The sequence below is a fragment of the Eucyclogobius newberryi genome, unplaced genomic scaffold (genome assembly GCF_026437365.1).
Source record: "Eucyclogobius newberryi isolate DKJ021-1_F unplaced genomic scaffold, fEucNew1.0.hap1 SCAF_19, whole genome shotgun sequence".
Lineage (NCBI taxonomy): Eukaryota > Metazoa > Chordata > Actinopteri > Gobiiformes > Gobiidae > Eucyclogobius > Eucyclogobius newberryi.
In genome coordinates this window covers 25,809,073-25,826,391 of record NW_027315823.1, presented here as the reverse complement: position 1 = coordinate 25,826,391, position 17,319 = coordinate 25,809,073, and the positions used below count along the sequence as shown (strand labels likewise).

Genomic DNA, 17,319 nt, shown 5'->3' with positions numbered 1-17,319 from the left:
ACTCAAATTACAATTGCGATGGATATTGCAGCTCCAATTCCTACTTCATTTAAAATAGTGGTTTATCAAAAATCAAAAAAAAAGGCATATTCCATTTGTGCCTGTATCTTTGGGATTGAGCGATTTTAACATTCAATTAGTCATCATTTATTGGATTAGTCGCGGCAGGCTCAGTTTTAAGACGCACACAAAATATACTGTTCAAATTCATCTAACGTGGGAAGATGTGCGGCTGTCAAGATTGTCTGTAAAATCAAATGGAGAGATATCCTTATGTAACTTGGCCTGGTCATGCCACCTGCTTGTCGCCACGGAGATAGGCAAGTTTAGTGCCGTATTTTGGAACATTCTAGCCCAAGGAAAAACCTCTTCAAAGAGAAAAGCATGTTGCAAACGCCCAAAGCTACAGAGCACTTTTAGAATAAACTATGGCTCAAATACGAAAGCAAAAGTTATATCCTATGCAGATGCAGTCAAGAAAGTTTCAAGTAACGAGTTTAGAGTAAATACAGAGAGAGGAGCCAGCGCTGCTCCCAGCCAGGGCGAAATGAAGTGTGAAGTGTGAAGAAGTGTGAAGGTTTCAAGAGGGGAGGTCCCAAGTGTGCAGGTTCCAGAATTAATGAGAATACCCTGGTTGTGGATAGAGAGGATTTTGTACTCTTTATGGTGGATGTTGTAAACTGTGCTGCTCAGACTCAAAGCAGAACTGAAAGGATCAGGATCATTGCTAAAGCTGCAGGGAGATTCCTTGGAACAAAGGAGCTTGATTGGGCAGATATAGAAAACAGGCTAAAGGCGCTAAATGGGAGTCGGAGTGATGGGGGTCTGCTTGTGGGGAGTCAGAGTGATCAGAGTGACGAGATGGGGGTGGGGGTGGTCTCCTGTCCTCGCCCAGTCTCGTAGACGCACGGCTACCAAGCAGCGACATCAGTGGAAATATTAAAGCCTATAGAATGAAGCCTAAAGAATAAAGCTGGCCGGTTGGTCTCTGAAACAACAACTATTCTAGTCACAAAGACATAATCATGACCTCATGGGCTTTGTAACACCAAAGCAATGGAAGGAGTACTTTTACGGACTACGACAGAGTCTGAGGACTACGAAAAGTCTGAGGAATAAAGTCTGGCGGTAATGCAACAATTGGATGCCAACCGCCATAAAACAACAACAACAACATAACGCCACAAACTAACCATGATCGCTCTGATTACTCGCCATAGTTTGCATGTCATTTAAATTCATCTAAATCATGCGTGCAATCTGATAACTTGAACAATCAGATTTATTTATTTTTCAATCAACATCTTGTGATTTTAGTTAATCATTGAATTTTCAAAGCAACTGTTGTATTTTGAACATAACGTACAATTAATTTAGCATTTTCTCTTCCACTTTGGTCTTTTGCCACATTAAATTGACCTCTTTTTTTTTTGCCACATTTCCCAGCACACGTGTGAACAACCAGAAAGAAATCTGATCACGCACATCGAATGTGACTTTTCAATAATCCGATAGCTCTACAAACGAGGTGATGATCAGATTGTCGGGCGTGCATGTTGACTTTGATGAGATGAGAAAGTAGTGGGGAAAAGGAGTGCGAGAAAAGGGGCAGAGGCAGAATAAGGGCTCTTCTTAAAGTGGTAGCTCATGTGAAGGAGCCTTTTAATAACACACATGTCCAGCTCAGAGTGTCCAAGGACAACAGTTTGTTTTTCTAGCCGCCGCTCGGCCCGCTGTGCTGAGTTTGCAGGGATGGCAGAAGCGTAAGAGCGTTAATGTTTAGTCCTGGTTTGATACTGTGTGTGAATCAGGCTTTCTGGGCACACAGCCAACAGCGGGAGCTCGGACTGAGGAGCCGAGCAGCATGTTGACAAGATGATATCAGACCAAGCACTCCAACAACTGTATCAGCAGATTAATCGTGCCACTTACAGGCAAGTTTTAGGGACATTCGGGGAGATTAATCGTCGCACTGACACGAGCTCCACCTTTCGCTGCAGTTAATATGACCTACTGCGAGCTCCAGAGTAATGAGATACGACAAGTGTATTCTTTGCCAGTCCCAAGTGTGCGATGAATCGAATTTAAATTCCAAAGTGAGATCCGGTCGGTTCAATCAGCTCGCCAAATCGAGAGGTCAACAGCCGAAAGCATGCAGTTCGGAGCAGAATTCTGACTTTGAGGAATACATTTGACGGCGTTTTATGTTAATGGCGACAATTATATCAAATCCGTGACTTGATTGTGTTCACGACGTTATGATTGAAGGCCTTATTCGTTTAATCCTATGAGAAACGGTCAAATGTAAATGATCTATTACAAACAGGGGGGGAAGGAAACATCACAACAATCATTTTTACCATATCGTCTTAAACCCTGGGGACAAATAAGAACATGTCAAATCTATTCCAGAGGTTAAACGACAACTCGCAGCCAAAATCCAAAAAGAATTGTGTAGGCCTGTATAATATATCACCAAAACTGACCAACGAAGCCAAGAGCACATTTTGGCTCTCGTCCCATCAGTTGAGAAACACTGCACCACCTATTCCTTCCTGTTTGCAAGAGTATACACAAAGCCAGAAGCTCAATTAACATATTGGCCAGTGGAACAGCACATGATGATGTCGAGAAAAAAAAAAAAAATGCAACAGAGAAGCTGAATTAGTGATGATGATTAATGATGATGATGTGTTGCAGTAAGTGTGAATTCTGGCCAACATCATTACGTTTGTCATCACTCAAATGCCATCTTGATCTTTTCAGATGTGCTTCCTGCCTCAAGAGTACTCCCAGTCACCACAAGTAACGATGCAACGTGCAGAAGTACAACACTGTAAGCTTTTCGACACAAAAAAAAACAAAAAGCACAGAGCCACTCTAGGTTATGTTGACCAGCAATGTCCCGGGCCATGTAGGACACAAGGTGGGGCACAAGATATAGCACTATTTAAAGTCTATAATAAAGATCTTGCACAGTCTGAACTTGCAGGGGGTTTTGATCCAACATTCATTCACTCACAACAACAGGAACGTGCCTCTCCACAGTCATAACCCGCACGGAGTTGGAACACGTTCAATTTGATGCACCCACCTAACAGCAGCAGCTTGACCTCTCTGGCCGCCTTCTCGCCGTCCTCACGGAGATTTTTGTCAATCATTTTGGACCTCTCCGCGGCGGCCTTGTCCTCCGCGCTCACCGTGCAACCCATGGCTCCTGCAAAACGCAACACAAACACACACACACGACGCTTCGAGGAGGCTGCGGCGGCTGCTGGCTCCTCCGAACTGACGCCACAATAAATGCCCACGGAATATTAAAACGCAGGCTGCTTCTTCTTCTTCTTCCCCCACCTTTTCTTTCCTTTTCCAGTGGAGGGGAAGTAAACGCGTTTCTTTCACGAGTTCACGGGGTAGAAAAAAATACAAAAATTAAAAAAAGAAGTCTTCCTGCTCAAAACCCGCTGCTAAAAACGACGGTTCATTTGGGTGTTTTTGGTGCTAGAACTGCTGGTCCATTTCGTGCTCCGTGACGCGTGCGGGTTGCATCCATTCACGCGCGCGCGTCCCGTCAAAATGCCAACGCTCGCCACCACCGCTTCTTCTTCTTCGTCTTCTTCTTCTTCTTCTTCTTCACACGCGCACGCACTTCACTCGGTTTTTTAGGCAGAAGTCTCCCCTTTCAACGCGCGAAACATCTCCACTTTTTGCTCATTTCATTGTCCCCGGGAGAAAAAAAACCGTGCGTAAAGTCCTCGTCCCGACGCGCGACAAGACGGAGGCGTCACGCGGGGCTGAAACTGTCGCGAGCGAGTCCCCAATTAGAGCAGGTGAGCGGGTCTTTCCTCCGCGCGCGCGCGCTCGGAGCCAATTAGAAGGGAAGCGAGGTGAGGCGTGATTTTGTTTGGAGGAGAAGCCGCGCGGCGCTGTGGTGTGTGCAGGCTGCAGTGGGCGCTGTGCCGCCGCCGTTTCCTCTCCGGCCCACACCGTTCATCACACACGCGCGCGCGGAGAGGAGCGTGTTTGGAGCTGAACGTGCGGGATGAGAGGAGTCAACACGCGGGAGAGCGGCGCGCGCCACAGCGACAATGGCCGATGTGTCAATGTCTCACGTGTTTATGAAATACCTTTAGCGTGGAACTAGGCCGAGGGGGTGGAAGGGGAACAGCGCCCTCGCGTGGTCACGTGGAGGTATTGAATGCACTGTTTTATTGGAAAAGAAAGCGCTTCCAATATTCCAAAAGTGTAGATGCTCTTTCTTTAGATCAGGGGTGGGCAATTATTTTCCTCCGAGGGCCATATTCAAATCCAGGCGAATTGGTGTGATTTTTTTTTTTATAATTAAATATGAAATAAAATGTAACTTTTCTGTCAAATAAAGGCTATTGAATCTATTGTTTAATTCATTTCATGTCATCTCTATTAAGGATACAAGTGCAGACAGATGTTACAGAAGGTGAAAAATGGAAACTAAAATCTTTCTAGGGGCCGGATTAAAACATGCCGAGGGCCACATCTTGCCCCTGGGGCCACAAATGCCCAGGTCTGCTCTAGATGCTGGTCAGTAGACTGTATCTGTTGGCAAATTACACGTCTTTTTCAGTTTCACGAGTACTTATAGGACTGGAGTAATACAACTTCCAATGTAGTATCCTTTAGAGATGAATACATTTTCTCTTTCAACAATACCAGTAGATTGTCTAATGCAGTTGTGCCAGCTGCCACCACAACTCTAGGCCTATGATACACATGTTTTACCCACAATTTCCATTCTAAGTATCATTATTGTTGGAGTATAATGGAGACAACATGTAAGATTTGAGGTATTTTTTATAGCGACTTATCTCTCTTTTTGATTGCATGTTTTTAATTATGTTGTTGAGAGAAAGAAAGATACTCTCATCATTAATTCTGTCTCTTTTTTACATCAACCCAATGGATTTTCTTTCATTGTAGTTTATAGTATTTTATTATTCAATATGTTATGTTGCCTTATGCCGAGACAAGTTCCTAGTTTGTGAGTTTTGTTCACTAACAATTGCAATACAACTTTTATTTATTTATTTCTGATTTGTTTATTAAAAATAAAATACTATTCTCTTTTTCGGGCTTCAACAGCAAATCACAGCCTTCCTCTCCTTAGACTACTTTGACTTAGACTGACTTTATGTACTGTGTGTACTTGGTCACATCAGCTGAATTGTACAACAGACCAGTGCAAGTAAAAGTACAATAGGAGCGACGCATGTTATAGTTTTCTCATCCTGGTGCTAGTGCCCTCTCCATTCACTGTGGGTTGGATTTTGGCATGAAGACATCGCTGTGTAACCTTTTGTTGTTCAATAAATCTAGAAAACCAATAATTAATTTCAGTGAGTCCCACTGGAAGTTGCAGGATATACAGTCGATCTATAGTTATTGCTCCCACTTTGTCATTCTAATGTTGTTTTCTTTTTGGGAAGTTGAATAAAACTCTTCATGTGCTTTCCGTCAAGAGCTTACATCAGCGTTGACAAAACAAGGATGCCGGTGTGGGCCGCGATGACCTCATGTCCAGGTTTCTGTGGCATTCTGTAAACAAACTGTGGCCTTGGAAGGACAAAACACACTCTTCCCTCTCATTGAATCGGAGATATATATACGACAGGAGACCCAAGAAATAAAAACATCTACAATTATTTATTGCCAAACTAAAATCTGTCCCCGCTATTTACACTTTGCAATAGGCTACAGTGAATATGCATTACAAATATAAAAGGTTTACATGTACATACACATTTAAAATCTTCACATTACAAAGCCATCCTCAACATGTACGTACGCTCTCCTTGACAGGTTCGGACGCTGTATAAAATGTAAAATAAAAACAATTATTTACCGGTCTCACAATAAAAGTCTGTATTTTTGTAGGACATAGATCATTGATTCAAACTATATTAGATCTAGTCTCGAAATTATGGGAGGAAAATCAGGTACTAATATTTGTACTAATAATAAATGCATTATTGAGCTGTTTATTTTAAATGTTATTCCTTTTTACACATTGAAATGAATGCTAACTTATGTATTTGTACAATTTTAGTTTCTTTTTTGGAGCCTTTTATGGGACAGGCTTCAGTGTGGCTTTCATTGTTCTAAAATATCTTCTCATGTTAAAAGGTTTACGTTTCTATTTACATTATACACAGTGCCCACAATTATTCAAAATCTGGACTATAAAATACTGAATGCATTATTCGATTAAAGTTCATAAGTGGCACTCTCTGCTTGCATTTAACTGTTGCGACTTTAAAGGCGTTTCAAGCAACAGGTAGTATTTGGCATGATTTCCTCCAGTGGATTCCTCTCCTTCACTTAAAATGTAAAAAAAAAGCCTTAATTTGACTACAACCACTATAAAAAAGCAAGGGACACTCTTCCGGTTAGCCATAATAGAAACACTTTGATCAAAAACTACTTAACATAACAGAATAAGTCATAAATAATGATTTTCTTGACACATGGAGGTTTTTGTGAAGCCATTTGGGTTCAAGCAGCTTTGACTGAGGAGTGAGAATCTGAGGAAGACGAGCGACATCCTGCTGACCAAGGAGTTCTTTCAATGAGGATGGCTGAAGTGCATGAAATCTTGCAGGGAAATTGCCTGAGACTCCATAAATGATGCATGTTTTACCAATTGAGCAGTTATGCTTTTGTTCACTGATATTAAATATGGACCATGTCACTTTTCAGGTCCGAAAGCCTCTATTCTCAATGGAGACGTTATTGTTTAGCCTGGAATATTCCACAGTACGGGATACCACGACAAGCAGGTGGCGCCGCCCGCTTAAAGCTGGAGTTCCTGGTTTTTAAACCGCAAAACCGGAAGTAGATTTTTAGAACTCTTTGACACATCGTTAACAGTCACAAGTATTGATTTTCAGGCTCATCCATGTGTTTAGAACAGCTTTCTTCAATCAGAGTACGGCCAATCAGAGCGCGGCCAATCAGAGCGCGGCCAATCAGATCGCTGCTTTCAGCTCCTATTTTCAGGCTAATGAGACAAAATATATTTTTTTTATGCAGACAGTGCACAGTGGGCTCATTTTTTTACAAGGTGCTCTGCTGTTGTTGGGTACTTTTTTTTTTACAAATAATACAATAATACAAAACCCTGTAATTGAATGATGTCAATATGTTTAATCCCATACAGTGTGACATTCCAGGCAAAGCACTAACATATCTATGAGACAAGCAGCCAGCACCAGTCAAATAAAACTGTGCACCATAGAATTAGCTAAACTTTTAATTGAATGGAATGACCTGTTGGCACGGACGTTTTTGCTTCTCCTTCCACAGCGAATGTCTCATTCAGAACTTTGAAAGTTTTTTTCTTTGTCCTTTGTTTGTTTTTGTGGTTGTTTTATTGCGCACTATGAGCTCATTGAACACGTTTTCCCAATGGTTTTAAACTGCAAATTGAAAATAAACTAAATTGACCCCAGTATGATTTGGACAGATCTAAATATCAGACTCGCTCCCCGGCTCAAATAACACAAACACAAACTATCCTTATACTTCTGCATAGTTTGCTAGTTATAACTAAAAATGACACTTGTTCCAATCCGATTCTCACTTCCCATTACAACATTTTTGGTTTATAAGAAGCATTCTTTGTACAAATGCAAAATTAAGACAGAAATGTGACGTACAGGATTCAATAAAACTACCAACAGACCAAAGCAGCATTTTCATAGCCGCCGTGTCACATTTGCATATTAACAGATGAGTGCGTTTGAGTGTGGTTCACTTCACTGACGACTGACAAGCAGCGTGCAAACACGATAAAAGCCGGGCCTAGAAACGGGACACAAGCGCGAAAACTCATATACTGTACTTCAGACCACACCGTTTATCTTCATACGTGACCACACCCACCAGCGGGTTTGTTTTAAAAATCATGTTGATCAGCCAAGCGCACGACCACAACTAGAGTCAAAAGCAACAGCATCATTTTTTAAACTTCTCTCTAATGTCATATACAAACATATTAAAATGAGTAAATACAACAAACACACCATTTTACAAGAAGAATAGCTTTGATTGCAATGAAAATGAAAGTGTTTGCTGAGGGTTTTGCTCTACGTTTACTGTGAGGCCGATCATGCTGTGGGAAAGTAGGATTATTTTTGTAGAACTGCATGTGGTGGACACAAAGTAAGTAAGTATTTGGAGGCATATATTCATGTCTTGATTTAATATAAAGAACGTTAGAAAAGAAGGTTAATGGGCTGTCATTAACGATTATTTTAGTAGTCGACTAGTCAAACTAATAAATCAAACTGAGATTTTTAAAATGTATTTTGACCAAATAAAAGGTTGAAATGTGGTGACTAAAGGCTGCTAGACAGAGAATATTTATGAATAAAGTGAATTATTGATACAAATCAGAAATGGTTTCTTAACATTTTGACTTAATGCTGCTGCAGACTGTGTTATAAAAGTATTTTCGTATGTGTTTGAGTCTGTATAGTCTAAATAACAAATACGATTATCAAAATGTGACTATGATTATTTTATATAGTTGACTCGTCACAATTAGTTGTTAAATTGTTGCAGCCCAATAGTGTACACACAATGTGCAGAAATACATATCACCTTTAAGAAGTGATGAAATCATCTTACTTTCCCAAAGTATTCTTAAAGCTGCAGTATGTAACCTTTCTGTTCTTGCCTGCGGCCTGTTTGATTGCATAACTCTCTGGTGTTAGTTGAGTGGAGCACAGACTGCAGTGAGTTTGGGCTCTACACAAGGTAAACGGAGCAGATAATGATTGTTTTACATGGAATGTTCCACCGTATGGCATTAAACTTAGCTATAGATGGATTTGAGTTGAACTATCTCCATTGAGTCAAGCAGGTGATGCCGCTAGGCCAAGTTACAGGTCAGATCTGTGGAGAGGCGATCTGCTGACAGGAAGAATGCATGTTTATCCCACATATTTGGATCACAAAAACACCCATATTTAAATAAATACTATATAGATATGTTTAATGTTACACAGTGGAACATTCTTGGTTCCATGGAGACATGCAGGTGGCAGAGAAGTTACAAACTGGACCTATAACCCAGTAAAATACATTTCATGTAGTGAAACATTATCAAAAGGAGAGTTAAATACTTTATCTGTGATTAAAAACAGAACTAGCTTCTAAATAAATAAATGTTCTTGTCTTTAATATATGTGTGTCTTGTTTTGAAAAGGCACAGTGTGTTTCTGTGACAACGTTCATATGATAAAATATTACGTAAATATACAGTTTGTTTATGTTTTTTCCTTACGTCTTTTGTACAGTACCAGCTGCATTTAAGTATGCGAACACAAAGTAGAAGAGGTCATATCAACACTGCAATTTGCACCTTTAGACCCTGTTCTCGGGTCAATTTGACAACGATTGCCATTTCTGAAAATGAATAAAGACATCTGTAATAAATTTGTGGCTGATGTACTTAGTGTCGATTTGTATTAAACATTGAACTGTGCTTGCAGTGTGTTCCCCTTGAGGTCACAGTACTCCCTTTTCTCATGTCACTTTAGTAGTTATAGTAGAAGTTGTAGTAGTGGCAGAATAGTTGAGGCTAGTGTCCGCCGGCTGCACGACTGGTCCCTGTTGTCCAGTCGATAATAATGAAACTCAAACTCATCACCATGAAAGAAACGCCCAGAGCAGCGAAACAGGCAGCCTGCAGAGGAAAGAGAGGGATGAGCCGGATGGAAAAGCCAAAATAAAACACTTTTCCCTTGTATTTGTGGAGATATTGTTACAACGTTATTCAGGAAACATTTATGTGTATCGTAGACTTTTATTATAGTTTCTTTTAAATGCATCAGGTGAGGCTCAAATTAAATTATAGTCACAGTTCAAAAGAGATGATGTCGGTTTGGTCCAAAGAGACATTTACGATATTTAATTATTATTCTCACCACTATGAGGTTTCGGGAGCTGCCCTTCATCTCTCTCCTCTTTCAAACTAAATTATAACCTTATGCATGCAAGTAATTATACCAACATTATCATCATTTCATTCAATGTTAATTAGAGGTGAGCAATGTATTGAATTTTGGACAATATAGTGACATTTGAATATCAAGTACATCGCTTAGAGTTAAAAATGCTACAAAAAAGATGATTAAAAATAAAAATGTGTGACATTTTGGCAGATAGTTTGCATTTGTCTGATGATTAAACCTCAATTAATGCGTTTAACACATTTCTGTTGGATTTACATAATGTCATCTGATTATTGTTATTGTTCTAGTCCTCGTTTAGTCTCGTTCTAGTCCTCATTCTAGCCCAAGTTTAGTCCTGGTCTAGTCCAAGTTTAGTCCCGGTCTAGTCCAAGTTTAGTGCTGGTCTAGTCCAAGTTTAGTCCCGGTCTAGTCCAAGTTTAGTCCCGGTCTAGTCCAAGTTTAGTCCCGGTCTAGTCCAAGTTTAGTCCTGGTCTAGTCCAAGTTTAATCCCGGTCTGGTCCAAGTTTAATCCTGGTCTAGTCCAAGTTTAGTCCCGGTCTAGTCCAAATTTAGTCCCGGTCTAGTCCAAGTTTAGTGCTGGTCTAGTCCAAGTTTAATCCCGGTCTAGTCCAAGTTTAATCCTGGTCTAGTCCAAGTTTAATCCCGGTCTAGTCCAAATTTGATCCCGGTCTAGTCCAAGTTTAGTCCTGGTCTAGTCCAAGTTTAGTCCTGGTCTAGTCCAAGTTTAGTCCCGGTCTAGTCCAAGTTTAATCCCGGTATAGTCCAAGTTTAGTCCTGGTCTAGTCCAAATTTAGTCCCGGTCTTGTCCACGTTTAGTCCAGGTCTAGTCCATGTTTAGTCCCGGTCTAGTCCAAGTTTAGTCCCGGTCTAGTCCAAATTTAGTCCTGGTCTAGTCCAAGTTTAGTCCTGGTCTAGTCCAAATTTAGTCCTGGTCTAGTCCAAGTTTAGTCATGGTCTAGTCCAAATTTAGTCCTGGTCTAGTCCAAGTTTAGTCATGGTCTAGTCCATGTTTAGTCCCGGTCTAGTCCAAGTTTAGTTCTGGTCTAGTCCAAGTTTAATCCCGGTCTAGTCCAAGTTTAGTCATGGTCTTGTCCAAGTTTAGTCCAGGTCTAGTCCATGTTTAGTCCCGGTCTAGTCCAAGTTTAGTCCCGGTCTAGTCCAAGTTTAGTCCTGGTCTAGTCCAAGTTTAATCCCGGTCTGGTCCAAGTTTAATCCTGGTCTAGTCCAAGTTTAGTCCCGGTCTAGTCCAAATTTAGTCCCGGTCAAGTCCAAGTTTAGTGCTGGTCTAGTCTAAGTTTAATCCCGGTCTAGTCCAAGTTTAATCCTGGTCTAGTCCAAATTTAATCCCGGTCTAGTCCAAATTTGATCCCGGTCTAGTCCAAGTTTAGTCCTGGTCTAGTCCAAGTTTAGTCCTGGTCTAGTCCAAGTTTAGTCCCGGTCTAGTCCAAGTTTAATCCCGGTATAGTCCAAGTTTAGTCCTGGTCTAGTCCAAATTTAGTCCCGGTCTTGTCCACGTTTAGTCCAGGTCTAGTCCATGTTTAGTCCCGGTCTAGTCCAAGTTTAGTCCCGGTCTAGTCCAAATTTAGTCCTGGTCTAGTCCAAGTTTAGTCCTGGTCTAGTCCAAATTTAGTCCTGGTCTAGTCCAAGTTTAGTCATGGTCTAGTCCAAATTTAGTCCTGGTCTAGTCCAAGTTTAGTCATGGTCTAGTCCATGTTTAGTCCCGGTCTAGTCCAAGTTTAGTTCTGGTCTAGTCCAAGTTTAATCCCGGTCTAGTCCAAGTTTAGTCATGGTCTAGTCCATGTTTAGTCCCGGTCTAGTCCAAGTTTAGTCCTGGTCTTGTCCAAGTTTAGTCCAGGTCTAGTCCATGTTTAGTCCCGGTCTAGTCCAAGTTTAGTCCCGGTCTAGTCCAAATTTAGTCCTGGTCTAGTCCAAGTTTAATCCCGGTCTGGTCCAAGTTTAATCCTGGTCTAGTCCAAGTTTAGTCCCGGTCTAGTCCAAATTTAGTCCCGGTCTAGTCCAAGTTTAGTGCTGGTCTAGTCCAAGTTTAATCCTGGTCTAGTCCAAGTTTAATCCCGGTCTAGTCCAAATTTGATCCCGGTCTAGTCCAAGTTTAGTCCTGGTCTAGTCCAAGTTTAGTCCTGGTCTAGTCCAAGTTTAGTCCCGGTCTAGTCCAAGTTTAATCCTGGTCTAGTCCAAATTTAGTCCCGGTCTAGTCCAAGTTTAGTGCTGGTCTAGTCCAAGTTTAGTCCAGGTCTAGTCCATGTTTAGTCCCGGTCTAGTCCAAATTTAGTCCCAGTCTTGTCCAAGTTTAGTCCAGGTCTAGTCCAAGTTTAGTCATGGTCTAGTCCATGTTTAGTCCCGGTCTAGTCCAAGTTTAGTCCTGGTCTAGTCCAAGTTTAATCCCGGTCTAGTCCAAGTTTAGTCATGGTCTAGTCCATGTTTAGTCCCGGTCTAGTCCAATTTTATTCCTGGTCTAGTCCAAGTTTAGTCCCGGTCTAGTCCAAGTTTAGTCCCGGTCTAGTCCAAGTTTAGTCCTGGTCTAGTCCAAGTTTAATCCCGGTCTAGTCCAAGTTTAGTCCTGGTCTAGTCCAAATTTAGTCCCGGTCTAGTCCAAGTTTAGTGCTGGTCTAGTCCAAGTTTAGTCCAGGTCTAGTCCATGTTTAGTCCCGGTCTAGTCCAAGTTTAGTCCAGGTCTAGTCCAAGTTTAGTCCAGGTCTAGTCCATGTTTAGTCCCGGTCTAGTCCAAGTTTAGTCCTGGTCTAGTCCAAGTTTAGTCCTGGTCTAGTCCAAGTTTAGTCCCGGTCTAGTCCAAGTTTAGTCCTGTCCTAGTCCAAGTTTAATCCAGGTCTAGTCCAAGTTTAGTCATGGTCTAGTCCATGTTTAGTCCCGGTCTAGTCCAAGTTTAGTCCTGGTCTAGTCCAAGTTTAGTCCTGGTCTAGTCCAAGTTTAGTCCCGGTCTAGTCCAAGTTTAGTCCTGTCCTAGTCCAAGTTTAATCCCGGTCTAGTCCAAGTTTAGTCATGGTCTAGTCCATGTTTAGTCCCGGTCTAGTCCAAGTTTAGTCCTGGTCTAGTCCAAGTTTAGTCCCGGTCTAGTCCAAGTTTAATCCCGGTCTAGTCCAAGTTTAGTCCTGGTCTAGTCCAAGTTTAGTCCCGGTCTAGTCCAAGTTTAGTCCTGTCCTAGTCCATGTTTAGTCCCGGTCTAGTCAAGTTTAGTCCTGGTCTATCCATCCATCCATCCATTTTCTACCGCTTGTTCCCTTTCGGGGTCGCGGGTGTCTGGAGCCTATCCCAGTGACTTTGGGCCTTAGGCGGGGTACACCCTGGGCAACACAGAGACATAGACATTACAGACAATTATTCACGCTCACATTCATTCACTAGGGCCAATTTAGAGTCACCAATTTTACCTGACACATGTGTTTGGACGGTGGGAGGAGCCGGAGAACCCGGAGAGAACCCACGATAACACGGGGAGAGCATGCAGACTCCACCCAGAGAGATCATGTGATGGTCTAGTCTAAATTGAATCCCAGTCTAGTCCAAGTTTAGACCTGGTCTAGTCCAAGTTTAGTCCTGGTCTAGTCCAAGTTTAGACCTGGTCTAGTCCAAGTTTAGTCCTGATCTAGTCCAAGTTTAGTCCTGGTCTAGTCCAAGTTTAGACCTGGTCTAGTCCAAGTTTAGTCCTGATCTAGTCCAAGTTTAGTCCTGGTCTAGTCCAAGTTTAGTCCTGGACTAGTCAAAGTTTAGTGCTGGTCTAGTCCAAGTTTAGTCCTGGACTAGTCCAAGTTTAGTGCTGGTCTAGTCCAAGTTTAGTGCTGGTCTAGTCCAAATTTAGTCCTGGTCTAGTCCTGGTTTAGTGACAAATTTAGTCCTGGTTTAGTCCCAATGTTGATGTGGTGATTGTGAAAGAATGATCGCACCCTAAAACTATAAATTAGAATTTGTTTTGGTCCAAAAACAGAAAAAAAGGTTACGGGCTTCAGAATGTAGACGGTCTCAAAAAGCCTCACCAGAATCTTCGGGGTAGAAGTCATTGGTTCTTTGTCTTTTGGAACGATGCGGATGTAGAACACAGCGGGGAAGATGAAAATCAGACACGGAGCAGAAGTGGCACCTAAAAGACAGACGCAAGATCATTTACAATCTGATAATCCAGTGTGTGTGGGTTTTTAGGGTTCAACAGTTTTTGTAATTCTAATTTATCTGACAAGAGCAAACATTTCAGACATTAACTCAAATTACAGAGAAGGCTGAAACATTACCTGGCAAACTCATCAAGAATAAACTAGAATAAACAAATGCTTTTCTGAGCGTCTGTAAAATCGAGGTTGGTAGATTCAATACCTAAAAATAAATAAAAGATGAGGTTGTTTTGTTGTATGCAGAGGTCAATATATTACTTATTTATGGGTTTATGTTTTTTTATTGCCTTAATTTTTATACTAGCTCTATAAATAAACGTTGATTAATTGATTGATTGATTGATTGATTGAACTGTGTTATTCTCTCATAATTTTCTTACTGGCAGAACTTCGCAGTGACATTACATACACAATTTAATTCTCATTACTGTTGAAAAATTAAAATGTGTACGCAATGTCACTACAAAGTTCTGCAATTTTGAACAGCAAGTCGACCGACCCATTTCTATCATGAATCGGTTTATACTGCAGTTTTATTATCATATTTATTGCAATTAAACTAAATGCCAAATAATAATCTGCATGCCACAGTTAAATACTAAATACTCCATGAGTGTCTTCTTTAAATAATTGCAATTGCACTTTTTAAATTGTGAATATACTATATTAGTTATGATTCCATGGGTGTTGAGTTTTAACTCTGGAACAACTGATGTTCCCTGAGTTTAACCTAAAGTAAGAAATAATGTAGCATAATTGTTATATGGCCACTAAAGCGATGTCCCTGGACTTTTCAGTAATTCCATCTTTGACCTTTGAATATATTCTCCATTTTAAGGACAACGAGTGGCAATAATATTGACTCAGGGCCCTCGCGAGTAAATACTGGTCACATTTCCAGTTCTTGGTTTGATGTTTGAGGTCAGGAAGAGGCAGAATGAAAGCGGTCAGTGCAAGTAAACAAGAGCGTCCGGTTACGGGCCATGTGAAGCTATATCCGAGTTTAAACATGTGTAAACATACGTGTACAACATATAACACTGATGTATGAGCTCACTCTTCTCAAACACTTTTATAAATAGCTGTTTGTTTTAAAAGAAGAAGTAGAAAAAAAACGGCAAGTTCGAATCGCAAAAAAATACACACAAAGGTAAAAAATGTACAGGGGCAAAGAAATTGAAAAAGAGTGAAGATGACATAATTTTTAAAAAATGTTGTTTAAATATTATTTAAACAACATGTAGAATAGTGATAAAGAATAAACAGCCTATGCGCTTTTAAATTAAAGGTTATATTTGCACATTGTCTTCACTCTTTCTAAGTCCATGTACTATTTAGAATCTGTACAACAAACAAAACAAATGCAATGTTTTTTTTTGTTTATTTTGTTTTTTTGTAATCTGCTCGCTCATTCGTCATTAGAATTGTAGAATATCATTAGATTGTACAGTCATATTTACCAGCAGAGTAACTTAAAATACATGGCTTGAACTTAAAACCTGCTGTGGTAGATATAAAAAATAGATAAGTTAAAAACGTTATCCTGATGACAACTGACACTTCAAAACACAACTATGTGGCGATTCAGCTTTTATTGAGCGGCTGAAAACACTTTTGCCCCGTGTTGTGTTCAAGGATGAGCCTTTGTGTCTTACCGATGATCCCAAAGATGTCCAGGATATTCGGTGCGAAGATTACGAGCAGGTTGATGATTGTGAGCAGGACCACGGCGATGGCGATGTGACGGATCCAGTTAAAGGACTTTGTGGAGAACGCCATCTGCTGAATGGCTCGACGCACCTACAGGACACAAGGTTTCAAGAGCTCTGAATGCTCTTGGGATTCTTTTGGCAGCAACAAAGGTTTGATAAGTCGTCATCTGGTGCGTTCACACTTGTCCCGGTGTTTGGTACCGGTGAAGGATACTTAAGTAAAAGTATTGAAGTAGGCTACATGTTTAAAATGAAAGAGTTAAAAGAAGGCAAATAGAATTTTGTGCAGATTGTGCAGTACTTTTACTTTTGTACTTTGTTACCTTCCACGCCTGGGACCCATGTTTACTTACAGGTTTAGTCTCAGTTAAGTCGCAGTTTTGATGTGATGGATGAGCAGATGTGAACGCACCCTAAATGTCTAAAAGGAATTGGTCGATGATTTGACGTCTGATTGAAAACATTACAAAATTGTACCTGTTTTGAGTGTTTTTGTCTTCAAAGGTGACGAGAAAGGCTTAGCTTTAAACGCAGGGACGTTCTGTATAAATAATATGAATAAACCCATAAATCCCTCTGGACTTACAGGGAACAGGACGATGGGGACAGTGAGCGTGACGGCAGTGAGCACAGCCACGCGCACACACAGGATCAGGGTGTCGTAGGGGTCAATGCGGCTGTACGTGTGCAGCAGCTCTGGCTCCACTTTGCCTGAAATAACAGTGAAAACACATTCAGAACAGTGGCACCCCAAGCTGTAGTAACACAAAATTACCACCAGGGGAACCAGTAGGCTTTAGAAGTTTTTAAAAGTCTGCTCTGAAGCTGGAAAACACAATATTGAAAGATTCGGGTAGACAAAAGTAATAAAAGGTAAGTAATATACTGTATGCTTTATGCCAGGGGTGCCCACACATTTTTATCTCATGAGCTACTTTTATATTTGACAAAGCCCGATCTACCTATAGATCTAAATTATTGTATAATTTAGTATTATTTTTACTGTCAGTATCAAACCGTTTTTTTTTTTTTTTTTGTTTATCCATAATCAGGCAATAGCAGTGCTTCTCAATTATTTTCTGATAAGCCCCCCTAGGAAGAAGAAAACTCTTACCCCCTAATCTCCGCCACGACTATAAATACGGTGAGCGTATAAACTCTGCACCCCAGATATGTTAGAGAAGCAAAGCGTGTGTTTCATTGATGTGTGATATATTTGGCTTCATGCTGTCGCTGCCAACATTTTTTTTTAATAACAATTAACTTCCCCACTCTTTAATACAACGTATTCATTTCAAAAATAATTTCTCCTCCTTTGAGATTGTGCTCCACTTTGCGAGCCGCACTGAGCGACTGCTTTGCGCTCCAGCGCCGTCAGTGGTGGGGCCCCTTGCTAAAACTACACACCTGATCTTTCCAGATCTTTCCGGATCTTTCCGGCGTGCTTCAGCG

At 41.0% G+C, this 17,319-nt stretch overlaps 2 protein-coding genes across 3 annotated transcripts in view; both read right to left on the bottom strand.

Moving 5' to 3' along the window:
* LOC140365876 (guanine nucleotide-binding protein G(i) subunit alpha-2) overlaps positions 1 to 3,257 on the bottom strand; it is a 43,448-nt gene extending 40,191 nt beyond the window's left edge. Inside the window, exon 1 of the mRNA XM_072452458.1 lies at positions 3,095 to 3,257. Within this exon, the coding sequence (XP_072308559.1) occupies positions 3,095 to 3,212 (118 nt within the window). The 5' untranslated portion in view covers positions 3,213 to 3,257. The remainder of the gene's footprint in view (positions 1 to 3,094) is intronic.
* A 2,403-nt stretch (positions 3,258 to 5,660) lies between these two features.
* Positions 5,661 to 17,319, bottom strand: part of LOC140365875 (sodium-coupled neutral amino acid transporter 3-like) — a 35,379-nt gene continuing 23,720 nt past the window's right edge. For both annotated transcript variants that reach the window (XM_072452456.1, XM_072452457.1), the window contains 4 exons: positions 16,454 to 16,578; positions 15,811 to 15,955; positions 14,024 to 14,127; positions 5,661 to 9,724 (listed from right to left, as the gene is read on the bottom strand). In XM_072452456.1, the coding sequence (XP_072308557.1) occupies positions 9,620 to 9,724; positions 14,024 to 14,127; positions 15,811 to 15,955; positions 16,454 to 16,578 (479 nt within the window). In that variant the 3' untranslated portion in view covers positions 5,661 to 9,619. The remainder of the gene's footprint in view (positions 9,725 to 14,023; positions 14,128 to 15,810; positions 15,956 to 16,453; positions 16,579 to 17,319) is intronic.